Genomic DNA, 15,887 nt, shown 5'->3' with positions numbered 1-15,887 from the left:
CTCCTGTTGATTCTGTCTGTCCGCGCTTTCCATCGAGCAAGGAAGGGTTGATGTGGTGCTCGGGCGAGGGGAATCTCAGCCTCACTGGTGGGTGCCAGCGGTTTTTGAGGTACGTACTACACGCATAGAGCTTAATGTTTGTTCTCACTTAGATTCTAGCGTCTTATGGGGCTCGTCCTTATAGAGTTCTTCTTCTTCTTGTGTCGAACTGCTAAGCCTTATAGGATTAATTAGATTATCAGCAGTTTGCGCATACATATGTTAGTAACAAAACAAGTGACCGGTACGAATAAACAAAGGGAAATAAAGGAAAGGGCACTAATGACCATAGGTAACTGATTCTGTGTGTGCAAAAGATAGGACAAGTAAATTTATTGCGTTAGTGACATTTACATTTTATAGAAGGACGTGTATCAAATAGTAACAGTACCGCATAGATTTCTATAACATCCGTACTTTCTCAGGGTCTAACTCAAGGGGGCTGTTGTAGAATGTTCTTGGGGGCACGTTGGCCCAAGACCCGAGAAGGTGGTCTGTGTGGGCCCTGGAAACAGTCTGGCATCCAGGCCAGTCTTTGACCCAGATGGATAATCCACTAGAAACCCATTAGGGTAGTGGCAGTGTGCAATGCCATTTAAGGGCCTGTCCTTGGCTGACACTGAAAACGTACCCAAAGTCTGAATGGCCTACACTAATGGTAAGTTTGGCACACAAATCACGACCGTCGACTGGACTGTAGCCAGTATACCTTTTTTGTCAAGTCTACCACATTTACGACTAATTCAGTACATTTTCTCATATATTGTTCGTAAATATTAATGTCCAATGTGATATTTTTGTATTCATATTTGATGCTTGGTCGATGTGACTTCCAGTCGTTGTCTGTCTTTACTTTTTTTACCACCTTTATTTCTCAACGGCTACAAGTGGTTCCATTAACAGACGTTCCCTTTATTGCACAGCTGCGTGTAACGTAGGTTCTCCATTAAAGTATCTTTAGGTATTTTCTCAGTTTACATGTGTGTCCGTACATTCGCCCTGCATATCTGCTGGTCCGCACCGGTGAGTCGTATTTCAACTCTTCAATGTTCAGCTGCATACAGTCGATACTTAATGCTGCTTAAGGACTATTTATGACTAAGGACCTACTTAGAATCACTTAATATAGCAGCAGGAAAATATAGCGGTTAGGGGAAAATGGAGTGGGGCACGGCACTTAATTAATGATGGGAACAAACATTACTGTCTCAAATATTAGTGATCAAATATTTGAGATTATGAAATTGTAGCTGTTGACTAGTGACCGTTGAATCAGCTAAAATTAAGTTACAGTAAACAAATCAAGAATTACAGTATGTCCATTTTAAAGATTTACTAGGTGATTTTAATGCGCGAGATACGACAGAACATAGAATGGCGCATCGCGTTTTCTTTGAGGTTTTCTCGTATTTTTATGTAGCTTCTTACGCAGACTTCTAGTAGCGCTGTGATTTTCAACATGGCCCAGGTTCTCTGAATGCTGGGGGAGATACAGTAAATGCAGAAATGTTCGCGGTGGTTTTATGTTCGCGGTTTTCGCGGTGAACTTTCGGCGCGAACTTAAAACCACCGCGAAACTTTTTGCCCACCAATGACTGAAGCACTACTATTGTTTCAAACGCGAAGTCACCCCCCCCCCCGAACACTCCATTTTCTCCCTATCGCGAAATAAAAACCACGCGAACTTGAATGCACTTACAGTAATTTTCTTGGGGCGAGGAAAGGCCCAGCATTTAGATAACCTGGTCGTATTGAAAATCGCGAATCAGTGCTTTTTTAAAATCTTGCAATCTGTATGTTTACATGTATGATAAATCCTGTAAGATTAATAATGATACGACTAAAGGGTATCATAACTAACGAGTAATGAACGAACAAAAATGATGAATCTACGCCGACAGTCCTAGAAGTCAGCGAAGGACGCTATTTTTTTTCATATAACAGCAGAGAACATTTTTTTAAGAATAATTTTTGACTGAAAGCGTTGATCCGTGAAGCTAGACCCGGTTTTCCAGCTGATTGGCCGCGACGAGCGGTCAGCTAGACTGGTGTGAACCTGTTTAATATGAGTGTGCCATCAGCGGTTGCAAACTGCGTGATTGTTGCAATTGAAAACGACAGGCCACCTGCTATCAGAGAGAATGAAAAAAAAAAACCTCATCAATATTGGCACAGTTTAAACACGCATTTTCCAAGCAAGCACACTGGGAGCACACTCGGTCGAAGTCCGACTCAGCGGAGTCGATTTTGGACTGTGTAAACAGCAATTTGTTTCCTACTTTTGATGCAAAAATATGGTGTCTGTTTCATAATCTTGTGCGCTCTATGGTGCAAGATGGGCATGATTCAAAGCGAGAGAATACTGCGGTCGTCACACCGCCGGCGCAGCTGGCCGTTCCGAGTCACTTCGCGGCCCTGTGTGTAAACAGATCGCACTTGAGTCGGGATTCGGCTGAGTGTACTCCGAGTGTGCTTGGACATGCATGTGTAAACCAAACCTTAGTTTCCTTGGTACGGCTGGTAGGCAATTTTGAAATACGTCATTATTAACGGTCGTAACAAAAAGGGGCCATAGATACCTTGATGACTGAACAAAACACTATGTGCATTATGTGCAGTTGGAAACGGCAGACCACTTGTCACCAGAGACAGTTGAAAGAAAAACAAATAGCCAACCCGTATGATTACTACGTACGACAAGCCCTTAGGCCTTGTTGATTCGATTATAATCATATTGATTCAATTTTTGTCCGTTTCCACGAAAACAAGTTTTTGACCCAACTGTAAATCGTACAAAGTAGATTCAAAATGAGGAAATACATGCCACGAATGTCGTAGAATGCCAAAATCAACTCTAAAGTCAAAGAAGAAAATGTGAAAGAACAAAAATTAAATATCTATTGTTCGGTATACCATACTGTATATTGAGTCATTTGTTCAACCTTCCTGACCACATAGATTTCATAATGAAGGCAACCTTTTTTTTGCCAAGCTTTTTTTAGCACGCTCGCCTCAGTGTTGAGGTTCCCAGGGGATGTCACCCTTCAACGTGGCCTTATGACGAGTCATAAGAGAAGGTCTTCATACCAAATTGTAAATATGACAATTCTTTATTCGTGCAGTTGAGGACAACAGACCAGCTGCCACCAGAGACAACTCACGGAAAACAAAATGCCAACCTTTTTATTTCCTCCGTACAGCAACTCTTAGAAATAGTATAATCAAAGGTCATAACTAGCAAAAGTGCTCGAAAAGGAGCTTCGTACCTCTCGATCGTAAACGTCAGCAATTGAAAAGGATAGACCACATGGTATCAAATGTATTTAAAGAAAAGATTGAATGTCAACCTGTTTTTTTCCTTTATGGGACTTGTAGTGTAATTATTGACTTAAAGGTCTAATAAATGTCTTCGGTTTACCTTGATTAAAAAAAGCTAAGTCTCCTTTCTTCATTCCTATATTCTAAGACTTCTGTTTCTTCCGTCCATTTTTCTCTCAACTTATTTTTTCTTACTTACTTGTTCAATCTTTTTCTCTCTCTGTTGATTTTGTTTAATTTTATTTTTTGCTCCAAAGATTCAATTCGTATTACATTAATTAAAGATCATCTCTTAGCCATTATTTTCCTGAAAGCTGAAAGTAACTTTCTAAAGGTACCTGTTGGCATGATCTAATACTTTTCATTTTTGATCTCTCGTCAATGTTCATACGACTGGAGACTCATTTCATAATAAGCCCTTAGTAGTGATAGTATATTTTGTGATATTGTGTGATATATCATGTATATGTTTATTAATGAGGCTTTAGCTCTAAGGAATTAGCCTGAGATTTTCAATTGTACATCTTATCGTTTTCACGTCTTTCTAGATTTACTTCAGTACTGGACGTCTCATGTGTTGTTTATTCACATCACAGGAGGTCCTTCTAGATAACAAATATTCAAACTATATCAATTAATGACATCTTTGCTTCCTGGCGTGAAGGGATATTTTAGTCACGTCAGTTTATCAATCTTTGGCTCAGGATCTGAACATAGTTGGATGTCAGGCAATACCGTTACAGTTTATACGAAAGTAGGCCGTCGCGTCGCAACGTTCAGAGACAGAGCACAGTGTACTAGTATCCGGTGTTGGGTTCTTCCAAACCTCTGCGCGCTAGGGTAGCTGTTCTCGAGTGTATTCAACAACTGTTTGCTGTACCTGGGTCCATATATCTCACATGCTCTATTGGTTTTCAAGTCCGAAGAAACAAATGGATCGACTGGTGGGAAGCTTTATGACGGAAGGTATGCTCATGTTTTGTCCGCCCTGTTTTCCACTTTAAAGGTGTCATAACATCTGCGACCCTCCGTGTGCTATTATGTGGGTATATCACTGAGCCGCGCCTATTTGCGACAAAATTTGAGACAATTTTCCCTTGCGGTCACACTGACGTGCAACGGATTTGCGTATGAAGCCCAAATGAGCAGATTATTGGAAATCGCAGTGTTGTCGTTTTGCGCCTGTTTGCGCCAGTCTGCGAATGTCTTTCGCAAACAGGCGCTGCCCTGTGAGATACTCGTTTTAGTCATTTGTAATCTTCAGTTCATGTATATCTTCTGTACAAAATGGTTTCTTTGTATTTGGTTCCAAGGAAAAGAACTATTGAAAGCTATTTTGTCGTTGTAAACCTATCATGTTTGTTGTATTTCAATAAGCTTTGTTATTAGACCGAAGGGCTTTGTTAAGATTTAGATTATATTAAGTAGAACCAATCCTTTCTACCTTTATTTCACTGTCACCTTCCTCATGGCAATTCTGACTGGTTCACTTTGCACTGCACGCAATGCACCTATGGTCCGTTGAATAAAACACCTGGTTGCAATCGTGTATATTGAATCTTTTAAGGCAATGACTTTTCAACCTAATGAAATTATTCATGTATAAAATGTATTCCTATAGTCATTACTGGCTGAAGAGAACATCGTGATATTGTTTGCGCTCTCGTTAGGCTAGAAAAACAGGCTTGCTAAGAAGTGCTTCTTGTTAGAATTTGCCATACCTTGTCCTTGAACTGTAGTGATGAAAGTATCTTCGCCTAGAAGTTTATGTTTTCGGGTGCTCGTTTCTGTCTGTTTGTCTGTGTCTGTACGTCTGCCTGCCTGCCTGCCTGCCTGCTTGTCTGCCTGTCTGCCTGTCCGTCTTTTATGGATGGCATGACTCAGGAAGTCGTGGATAGATCTTGGATATCTGGTATGTTGGGGTTGGTAAAAAGAAACGATTAGATTTTGGGACCCCTTGCGGTTTTTTACGGTCCTGCAGCTGGACTTACGGTTTTCATATCTCGTGTTCTGGACAAGTTATAACCACGACCTTTGATTGGTGTATAGGATTTGTGGTGTGACATAAATGAAATTATTCAGGTATAAAATGTATTCCTACAGTCATTACTGACTGAAGAGAACATTGTGTTATTGTTTGCGTATTCTCTAGTCTGGTAGAGACTAGAGATTACTTGTGACCTGTGCGATTCTCATATTAGGACTAGTCTCTACCAGACTAACCGCGTCGGAAATAGAGAGAACATTTGCCGGGGGACTTTGGCCATGGAGGATAACATTCCCATCCGCAGTTGCCTATTGGACCCTCTCTCCGTAGCCGACTCCCTTCATTCAATTGACTCTATCTGGCCAATCTCTACTCCCGCGGAGACTGGTAGAGGCTAAGTAATCTCTACCAGACTAACTACGCCGGCTATAGGGAGAGTACTTGGAAAGTAGGATTTCATTTGCAAGCGCAGTTAGGAGGGGGGGGGGGTATTAACATTTGAGTTGACTGACTTTCCTCGCCAATTATTCCCTTTTTGCCGAATTGTACGATCCCTTAGGAAGGCCTTGTGGAGGCTAGGTCACCATCTCCAAAGGCCCTAAGGAAGCGGCATCGTCAAACATCGCTCTGATTAGTCGCTACTGTCGACACTAGTATCTCTCCACGCCATTGATCAAAAGCTTATTCTCTGAAAGGGCACAGGTGGAGGAATACGTCATTGCACTTCGCCTTCCGGTGGTGAGCTCTTTTCCCTAGGGTCCAGTAGACGTAAAACCATGCTTTAGGTAATGCTACGGTCCCAATTGCGCCGGTGCCCGTAGCTATAGGGGGTGCACGTAGTTCCGACCGGGCCCCGAAGCCAGTAATGTATCCAGGTGGACTGGCGGGTACCGGGAGGGTACCACGGCGGCATCTATTGTTACCGGGTCCCGCGTTGATTTTAAGTTCGGGCCAAAATGTTTCGTGGTCCCGGTCGGGCCCCAAAATAGCCCGCATCCGCAGGGTGTCCCACGGGGCCACGTAGGGGTCACGCCCGAAAGTGCAAAAAAACAACCCGTCAACTACCCTATTTCAATTGGGACCCAAGCATAAGAGATAATCAAAACCTCCGTGCAAAGGAAAAATCACAATACTGGCATAATTGTTAGGGTAGGGATTGCGACCTGACAGGGTCTCACCGGTATAGATCCCGATCGTAGTCTCTGTCGAGTGATCGTGATTCGAATCTCTGCCCTCAGCTGGCGATCAGCGATTCTACATGTACAATCGGCGATTCTACCAGTAGAGATCCTGATCGAAGTCGACGATCGCGATCTCTACGTGCAAATTCGAAAATTCGACAGAACTCAATCCCTACCCTGTATATAGGTATATACACATATATGGCCTCACTGGCGTAAAGGAGACTCTACTTGTATATATATAATGATCAGTCTTTGTCTGCGCATATGCATGGTGTTGAGAATAAAGTTTATGCTTTTAGTTGGCTTCAGTTCAGCTGCCGACAGCCTTTTTTTCACTAACTTCCAAACGATCATTCATTTCACATTCGAGGCTATATATTGTGTAGACTGTTTGCATAACTTAGACAGAGTCAGTTTTGTGTCCTAATTTAAAACAGTTACGTATGACTCATAATTGGGTCGTTGCAAAGGAAATTGTCTTCTAAATCAATTCCAGATTAATAGATTTACATGAATATCCATTATTATTTTTATATAATATGTTCCATAGATATAATGACGCGACACATAAGATGCACCAAATTGAAAATATTGACCTTAATGAGTTTTAACTTCGTTCGTGATGGTACAGATTAGGAACTTTTGTCGTACATTTTTTTTCACACCTGCGTCAGAATACTTGAGTTGATTGGTGCATTGTTGGTGTCAAACATGTATTGCAGAAAACCTTGTCTTTTCCGTTGGGTCAGGGACGAAACCGTCGATATCATGTTCTTAATCCCACTTGAAATTGGGTACCAGGAAATGTATATCAGCTCATTAGTTAGTGAGTGACCGTTATATGCTGGTTGCTGATAGTCAGGAAGTGCGTATGTTTCTCAGACCATTTACGGTTCTGTACCACGGGTGTCACACAGACTCAGACAGAGAAGGGTCCAGTTTGCTGGTCACAGCCTTCGGGCAAGTGAGGAGATTATCTCCTCACTCATTCTGTGGAGGCCCCGGGGAAAAATACGATCCAGAAAGCTGACTTTCCCGGGGGCTCTATCTAGAGACACCTCAATTCATGATCACATGGAAGATCTTAGTGCGGCCATGGCAGATAGACTGGTGTGGTCGGAAGTTGTGCACGGACTTGCCCCCCCCCCCGGGGTCGACCGATGATGATGATGATGATGATGATGTTGTTTCTCTTCGCTCGCCCTTTGTAATAGCAACAGTTGAGCAGCCCTGGCTGTGCGTGCTGAACAGCAAAACCAATGAATAAATAAAAAAATGTTCTCATCTCGACTATAGGAAAATATTGCGGAGCGTAGATGGATGTTATACGCACTTCAAATTTTTACAGTATCGTACTTAGATTGCTGTCGTTACGATCATGTGAGGTAATCTCATTACATTTGCGAGGTATAGCAGCTTTATGAAAGGCATTAGGAAACCTAGGATTTGTCTGTATCAGGGAAATCAAATTACGAATAGTAATATCAAGTCCGAACTTGAGTCAGATGGGCCATTGTGTCGCCATATCATCAATCAATTCAAACTTTTACGAGCACTATGTCATTCTTATTTTACTTTAATGGCAATATCTCTCTGTCGGCTTCTTCTGTCAGAAATTTTCTTGAGTCTTGATTCAACTGCTGTAAAAAATTACAGAGAAGACTGTTTGGAGTCATCTCCTTTTCTTTCTTTCGCAACACAGGAATGGGTCATTCAATACAATGGACAGAGACAGCGGTATCAGAGTTACAAAGAATCCAGCACCAGGGACAGGCATGAACGTTCTTGCAATTTCTTCCTTACAACCATCTCTTGCCGCTCGTAAGACATGTTAAGCCGCCGTTTTTCTGGTGCAGTAATTTCAGTTGACTATTAAACTGGTTTCGACACATGACACTCGTGTATGGATCAAAGAGCTAGCTATTTTCTCTAATTGGAGATGCGCGATCCTGGATTTCGGGTCTGTTGTAACTTTTTTTTTTAGCCGACGCTGCAATCAGAGACAGCCTATTGATGTCGATTGGCTCATAAACTGACTCTCACGACTGTCACGCGAGATGCGGCTATTCTGGCAGGCTGAATTAAAGTTTTAAACAGGAACTATGCGGCTCCAGATGTCTTACTGAGCCTCTGAGGGATGATTGAGGGGCGAAAGATGTTGTTAGCTGAGGAATGAGTCTGCTTTATACACGGGAGGCGGCTACTTACTTCTGACACTAATTTCTGGTCCAGGAATATCGTTCGGCTGTTAGAGACTCTAGCTCTTATTTTCTGAAATACGACAATGTCCTAGAAAGAAAAGTTGAGACCTCTCTTTATTCTCCAACACGCCTATGGGCAAATTAGGAGACTCGCAGCTTGTTTTTGTAGTGAAACATCTAGGCCCTTTTGGGATGGTGGCTCACTGTTAACCCAAATTCCAGTGAGTGGATCAAAATGTCTCTGAAGGAGTCCGCTTCTCGTTATTTCCGTCATAAGATACCGTCCAAAGATGTCGGTTGCTCATTGAATCGGTCTCTCAAGACTATCGCGCATGCGTGCTAGAGCCCATTACTGGCATCTCCGCCTGTGGGGACTGTCCAGTGGTCTCCAGTGGTGCTTGCTATTTTGGATGGTCGCCCTAGTTTCGCGAAACGTTTTAATGAGTCTTTCATCCATTTCCGGTGGTGGTCGCGTAGTGAATGGTTAGGTAATAGGTTGTTTGGCCCAGAACCCAGACCCAGGGTTGTGCAGGGCACGCCTGTAAAGCAGTGTGTAAAGCACTGGGTGCGCCTACCCTGTAAAATATATAAAGAAAACAGAAATAACTAAGACTTACCACCGATGCTCGATGAAAAAGGCACTTTACACGACTTTCCTTACTCCACTAGGGTGTAAAAATGGGTACCTGACTTTGGTTGAGTGGAGGTAAAGGCGACAGAAAGGAAGGGATGGGCTTCGCCTTCCAATACTGTGTCTTGGACACAGTGGACAATAACCCACAGAAAAAGCTATTGGACTACTTTTTTACCATACATTCATGTAATTGGACGACTATTCAAGAACGTAGGGTCCCTAATTGTTACATTGTGTTCTAAAACGAGCTCTGATTCTCATTCTCATTCTTTTCTTTTCTTTTGTCTGATGATGTGGCCCAGACCAGTTGCAGGTACGACGTCATAGCTCTAGCATGCTGACGTGTTTTCTCTTATGCAAGAAGACTTTTATTCTTTGTCCGTTATCAGCATACTGTCCATTTGTCCACTGTTCTTGGTTATTTAACTGGTTTCAGTATTTGGGAAAGGCACTTTACACTACTTTCCTCACTCCCCCAGGTGTAAAATGGGTATATTGTTCTCTGTACTTGGCACTGTTAAAAGAAATTATGAAAAACTTGAGTGCAGTGCCACGTCGTCCACACTGTCCAAAAGCGAAATATTACAAAATAAAAAAGGTTGGGTTGGAAGAGACTGTACATGTTTTCTCGTGTGACATATGTTCAGTGCCTTTTTCTTTGCAATCAGAGACGGTCAGTTGCTGTCAAGTAGGCTAATGTTGTAGCAAACGGGGATACATCAGAACACAATAGCGATCGGAAAACAGTATTCGTAATCAGCAGGAATAAGAAATGCAGTATCAAAACCGTAGCTATCAGAAGTCTCAATGGAAGCCTCCTATCAATTTAAAAGTTTCTGTTGGTTTTCAAATTGGGTTCTCGACTGCCTCAGTCTCCATATCATAGCTTGTCAATCATTAGTGTAATTGAATCTTTTGGAGCGGCCCTCAGCCTCACACGATCGCGCACCGAGCACTAAATGAGGCTGTCAAGCATGTCTTTGATATCGGATGATGTCTAATGGGGGAGCCTGACATTCAATTAGTTATCCTGGGACGTAACGCCAACGGACATTTACACGTGTTTTAGGACACGTGGACGCTTTTTTCATCTTTACGCTCAGGTAGAGTAAATTGTTATGTATTTTCTCTGCGTCTTTTTTTTTCAAACCTGCATCAACTCAGGAATGATGGCACATGTTCTGGACTATCTCAAGTTAATGTTAACATTTTTTTCTTCTTTTCAGATGAACTACCCTGGATGTTTCTCGTGAATACTGGCAGCCCGACCGTGTGACGTACCTTTGTGACAGAGAGGTTAGAGAATACTGCATGTTGTGTCTGGAAAATCACTCAACGCAGTGTCCTAGGGACAAGCGTGCTTCTTCAGAAATCATAACCTTTAACGATAACAGATTCTGAAAATTTCATCAAAACGTGACCAAGTTAATCGCCAACCAAAATCGCTTTTTCTGGAAAACTGATGAAACTACGGTTAAGACAATGGCCTTCCCTACAAGCTTATACCCTGTGACTGAGATTGTAAATGACACTCTGAACGCCACCATGTTCGAACCGCCGCCACCCAGCCTGACTTGGACCGTCCTCACCGCGACGTCTCTCTCCATCGTCGCGCTCACCTCCATATTAGGAAATGCCCTGGTATTGGTCACCCTCACGGTGGAACGTCATCTCCGGACCCCTGCCAACTCTCTGATTGGTTCCCTGGCTGTAGCAGATCTCTTGGTCTCCCTATTGGTGAGTTTGAATTTCGTCATAACGGTTAAGTGTTCACATTCATGATTATACATTGTGGTGATTCATTTGTAACAATTAGGAAGAGTCCCGTGTTTTAGAAAGGATTACTCTAATCCATTAGTTCGTTTTGATGTCCTGATTATGGATATATATTTTGTATCCGCCATAATCCTCCACCTGAAAAACATCTTGTCCTTCAGCGTAGTTTGGCCTTCATGATAATCGTCCTTGACAGGCAGCTTTCTGACTTCCTAGGTTCCTAATTTCTAATTCACGATCTTTCCCAAATGTCTGAGTCCGAAAATGAGCAGCTTTACAAGGCGACACTTGGTCGTTTAGACGGCAGTCTGACAAAAAGAAGGGTTTACTACAAATTGTCGACATTATAGCTCCCTTATCCAGCTAGTTGTAGCTAGCACCAATCGCGCAGCCAGCTGTAAAACTAAACACGATTTGCAGCGTAAATTTGAATTCAAGTTACATGCAGATTGGCTGTACTTTATACTGTTATACTATCATGTTTTCTAGAGACGTTGTCATATTTGACATTAGTCATTAAAACCCAATATTGGCAGTCGAGATTTATTTTCTTTCGAAGTGTAACTGTATGCAATGTACGTGCAAATAATTTGGTTAATTTATACATGATGATCTTACCTAATCAATACATATTATCAAACAGATGCAATGGCCTAACGGGTAGAATGCTCGCCTTGCATTTGGTTCAATCACGGGCCGGGTCATATCAAAGACTTAAAAGATGGCGCATACTGCTTTCTTTTCTTAGCACTCAGCAGTTATGAAATAGTTCGGAAGTTAAACACACTACTGCTAGTGGACTAGCACCTTGCTGTAGTGACTTGCACAAAGTAGTCTGGTCCAATGGCTTCGAACCGGAGATGGGCGTACAGTTTGAATGTGGGGATTTGCCCCCCAGGGCACATTGAAAAACGCCATCACAGGCGATATGAAACCCCTGGATAAATAAAAATAAACAAACAAACAAACAAACAATAGGCGTCACCAGTTATGGTGCGGGGATGACTTTTCAAAATGCATAACATTTATCCATTTGATCACACACACCCCTCCCCCTAGGTAATGCCCATCAGCGCATTCGAAGCCAAGGGCCAAGCCAAACCAAGCCAAGCAAGGGCTTCGAATCGGAGATGGGCGCCGCCATAAGCTATGTGTGGTGCGGGGATGACTTTTCAAAATGTATAACGTTTATCCATCCTATCCCCACCTCCCCCTAGGTGATGCCCATCAGCGCATCGTACGAGCTGACACAAACATGGCGGCTGGGCCGGGCCATGTGCGACATCTGGACCATCCTTGACGTCACCTGCTGCACGGCCTCCATCATGTCTCTCTGCATCATCGCTCTGGACCGGTACTGGGCCATCACAGACGCGGTCAAGGTGAGGCCATGTTTCTGTTTCGTGTCGAAATGATCCATCAACTTCATGTGTCCAGGGTTCTGACGTAAGATTTAAAATGCTGTATAACCACTACAGAACCGGCCTACCTATTAAACATGGGCTATTGGTAAAGAACGCGATTACAGCAGAACGATCAATAACAGCCGTCAGGTATCAAAGTGTGTGTACCTCAAGGTACCCTTTTTGGACCACTTCTGCTTCTACGAGTAGTTCATTATCCGACCAATCTTGTTCAGCAGAGAAAAAGTACTGTCAAGACTGAGTCTGTATTCATTTGGGATTTTTTCTTTGTTCATTTTATTCGTACACTCTTTAGAGTGAGATATTCATTTTTACCAACTCCTTTCTGAACTTTTTGTTCCCCAGTACGTTCACAAACGCACGCCGAAGCGGATGATGGTGATGATCGGCGTGGTGTGGCTGCTGTCCCTCTGCATCTCCATCCCGCCGGTGTTCGGGTGGAGGAAACCCGAAGACACAGCTGACCCGAACAACTGTCTCATATCTCAGGTATGTAGCCATGTCAACTGAGATACGTGTGTTTTTTAAATTTTTTTGCTATTTGTTTTAGATTCATACTTACATTAATATTCATCATCATCATCCACTGGTTTCTGCATCTGCAGTCCTAGAGACGTCCTGCAGCTGCATTCAGTCTTCCTTTTCTTTTAACTTACATTATTACATAATATAATATAACACATATACAATTGCACAAATGTACACAATTACATATAGATATTTGTTGTGTCTCGTTCCAGGACCACGGCTACACCATTTTCTCCACGTTCGGGGCGTTCTACATCCCACTCATCCTCGTCCTTGCCGTGTACTACAAAATCTTCAGAGCTGCGCAGGCGCGGATCAGGAAAAGGATCAACTCTCGCGCCAAAATGGGCCTGTCCCAGGTTCGTGCAGTTTCCTGCTAGCGGCCGTGTTCTCAACACTTCATCATCAAGTAGTATAGCGCATGACATAACTTATTCATGTATTTGTTTACCCACATGTGTTACACAGTAGTCGTACTCTGTGCTAGATCACAATCCCCTGTGGTACGCTTATTCTAGTTTTCGTCCACCAAGTACTTGGCTTCGTTCCATTTCATGATGTGCCATGATGGTGTGAAATCTTCGATCCCTAGATGCAACCATCTCATGACATGACGCATGCGCAAAGCAATGCTCCGTCCTACTCCCCTGAATTGTCCCACCGCCCCCATTCCGGCCATGAGTCCATGTCGAGAGTCCAGCCTATCGCCATGTCCACCCTAGCGGTGCACAGGCCTCCGGTAAGTAACGCTTGCTTGTATGGCTGGGTTTACACATGCATTTCCAAGCACGCTCGGAGTGTGCTCCGAGGGTGATCCAAGCAAACGCGTGTGTAAATCGGGCCTTTGTTTGTCTTGTAAGGACATATTGATTCGATTATATGGATGACATATGCGTCCGCAATTTTCGTCCGTTTCCACACACAAAAACGTTTTAGACCATACTGTAAATCGTACAAAAAAAACTGGAAAATGTGCAATGCCGTAAATTACAAATAGATATCGGGAAAAGGATACTAATGTCGTAGAATGACAAAGTCGATTCCAAACTGGACCAAAGTCAAAGAGGAAGTTGTGAAAGAACAAAGATGAAGAATCTATTGTTCGGTATACCATATTCTACTTATGTATGTCTAGTCATTTGTTCAACCTTCCTGACCGCTTAATTTCATCATGAAGTCAACTTTTTTGCCAAACTTGTTGTTTCGCACTCTCCCATCAGTTTTGGGGTTCCCAGAGGATGTCATCCATATTATCTAATCAACATGGCCTGACTTGTGCTCACAATTCTCGTTGTCAGGAACTTGTGGTGTAATTGTGACAGACCATCACCATCACTAGGCAATCATGAAACGAATGATATTTCAAAGGAACAGATGCACCCAGAATGTATACATCTTACATGTCTTATGGCAGCTTTGTGTTCATTTCAAGACTACGGTCCTTTAGTTCCGTCAGAAATCACGTTTTCATAAAAAAACTAAAAAAACAAAACATTCTTTCTCAGAAAAACAATCATTCTCTACTTGTATCAAATTGTGAGCAGAATAGCAAAGACCTTGTGATTGGTAAAAGGTACGTATACACCGGAACACGTCTTCTTTACAATCATTATCGCCACAAGGCAAAGATTGTGAAGAACCATTCAAACAGATTTCACGCGTCATGCCCTTTGTCAGACCGGATAACCTGCCCAATTATCACCGTCAGGTCTCTGAGAAATACAAAGGAGAACCAAGTACGGCGAGGACATGCAAGAAGCTTAAAGGTTAATTCTGAAGATGTCATTAAAACAGATTAGCAATTTACGAGTGATATCGCCACGTCACTAGTTAATGACAACTTATAACGAAGACAATTAGCCTTACGAAGGCCACAAGACACTTCGATTTTTGTGAAAAGATGTAATGAAAATAACTTTGGAAGCCATTACAACATCTTACGTAACGGGTATCGAATGCAAATGTTAGATTGAGAAAATAATATAAAAACATTCTGTTGCTATTGATTAATCGTTGTTGCTGCCACACAGCTTTAGCTGTGGAATTAATGTTTCTATAGAAATAGTCATTGTTGTTGTTGTTGTCATGTCGATTTTGTTGTTGTTGTTGTTGTTTGTCTACAGTCCGCATCCAGAAGCCCGAACGTTACAAATAGACATCGTACTTCGGTGAGTATTGTGCAAAGTGTAAAAACCAGCTTATCCAAATTATACATGTACATTCATCAACCCCTCTGTTTATCTTTTTTTTATATGTACATTGTTGCAGTTATGGCTTGTCTCTGCGTCAACATATGTCGTATCTGTGATTTGTTTGGCCACTGCTACGTGTTCCATAGAAAATATACACGAAAAGATCGCCTAGGCAGGAAAAAAAAGGAAAAAGAAAGGAAAGAAAGCTAGGTGCAACAGTTAGCAAGTTATCCTGCATGCGGCATTTCTATTTGCTTGTTCAATTTCAGATCTTCCAATCTCTCCAGGCGGAGGGTGAGGCCACAGAAAACCACCTGGCGGACGTGGAACGGCCGGGGGGCCAGAACGGAACCCTGCAGCCCGGCAGAGCCATGCGCTACTCCCGCCGGCTGAACGGGGGACACACCGCCCTAGACCACAAGGACGTCACGCCGGAGGCCGTCACAACCACCGAGGTCTGTCAGCAACCGGGAAATGATCTCCAAGCAGATTCTACGGTGGCAAGACGACGGGAACTGGCTGGATATTGTTTGGCCCATGCATACTGTCAGCAACCGAAAAGTAATCTCCAAGCAGATCCAACGGGGACATTACGACAGTATCC

The 15,887-nt window shown here is 42.8% G+C and overlaps 1 protein-coding gene across 6 annotated transcripts in view; it reads left to right on the top strand.

The window, feature by feature from the left end:
• The window catches only part of LOC136447382 (5-hydroxytryptamine receptor 1A-alpha-like), an 86,189-nt gene that overhangs the window by 66,639 nt on the left and 3,663 nt on the right, over nucleotides 1–15,887 (top strand). For 3 of the 6 annotated variants that reach the window (XM_066446231.1, XM_066446230.1, XM_066446232.1), the window contains 7 exons: nucleotides 10,590–11,100; nucleotides 12,357–12,521; nucleotides 12,909–13,052; nucleotides 13,304–13,450; nucleotides 13,684–13,830; nucleotides 15,215–15,259; nucleotides 15,553–15,738. In XM_066446231.1, coding sequence (XP_066302328.1) covers nucleotides 10,846–11,100; nucleotides 12,357–12,521; nucleotides 12,909–13,052; nucleotides 13,304–13,450; nucleotides 13,684–13,830; nucleotides 15,215–15,259; nucleotides 15,553–15,738 — 1,089 coding nt within the window. In that variant the 5' untranslated portion in view covers nucleotides 10,590–10,845. The remainder of the gene's footprint in view (nucleotides 1–10,589; nucleotides 11,101–12,356; nucleotides 12,522–12,908; nucleotides 13,053–13,303; nucleotides 13,451–13,683; nucleotides 13,831–15,214; nucleotides 15,260–15,552; nucleotides 15,739–15,887) is intronic. The other 3 variants (XM_066446233.1, XM_066446235.1, XM_066446234.1) reach the window with 3 other exon arrangements.

The sequence above is a fragment of the Branchiostoma lanceolatum genome, chromosome 13 (genome assembly GCF_035083965.1).
Source record: "Branchiostoma lanceolatum isolate klBraLanc5 chromosome 13, klBraLanc5.hap2, whole genome shotgun sequence".
Lineage (NCBI taxonomy): Eukaryota > Metazoa > Chordata > Leptocardii > Amphioxiformes > Branchiostomatidae > Branchiostoma > Branchiostoma lanceolatum.
Note: the sequence above shows the minus strand (reverse complement) of the source record. Positions and strands in the feature narration are given on the sequence as shown.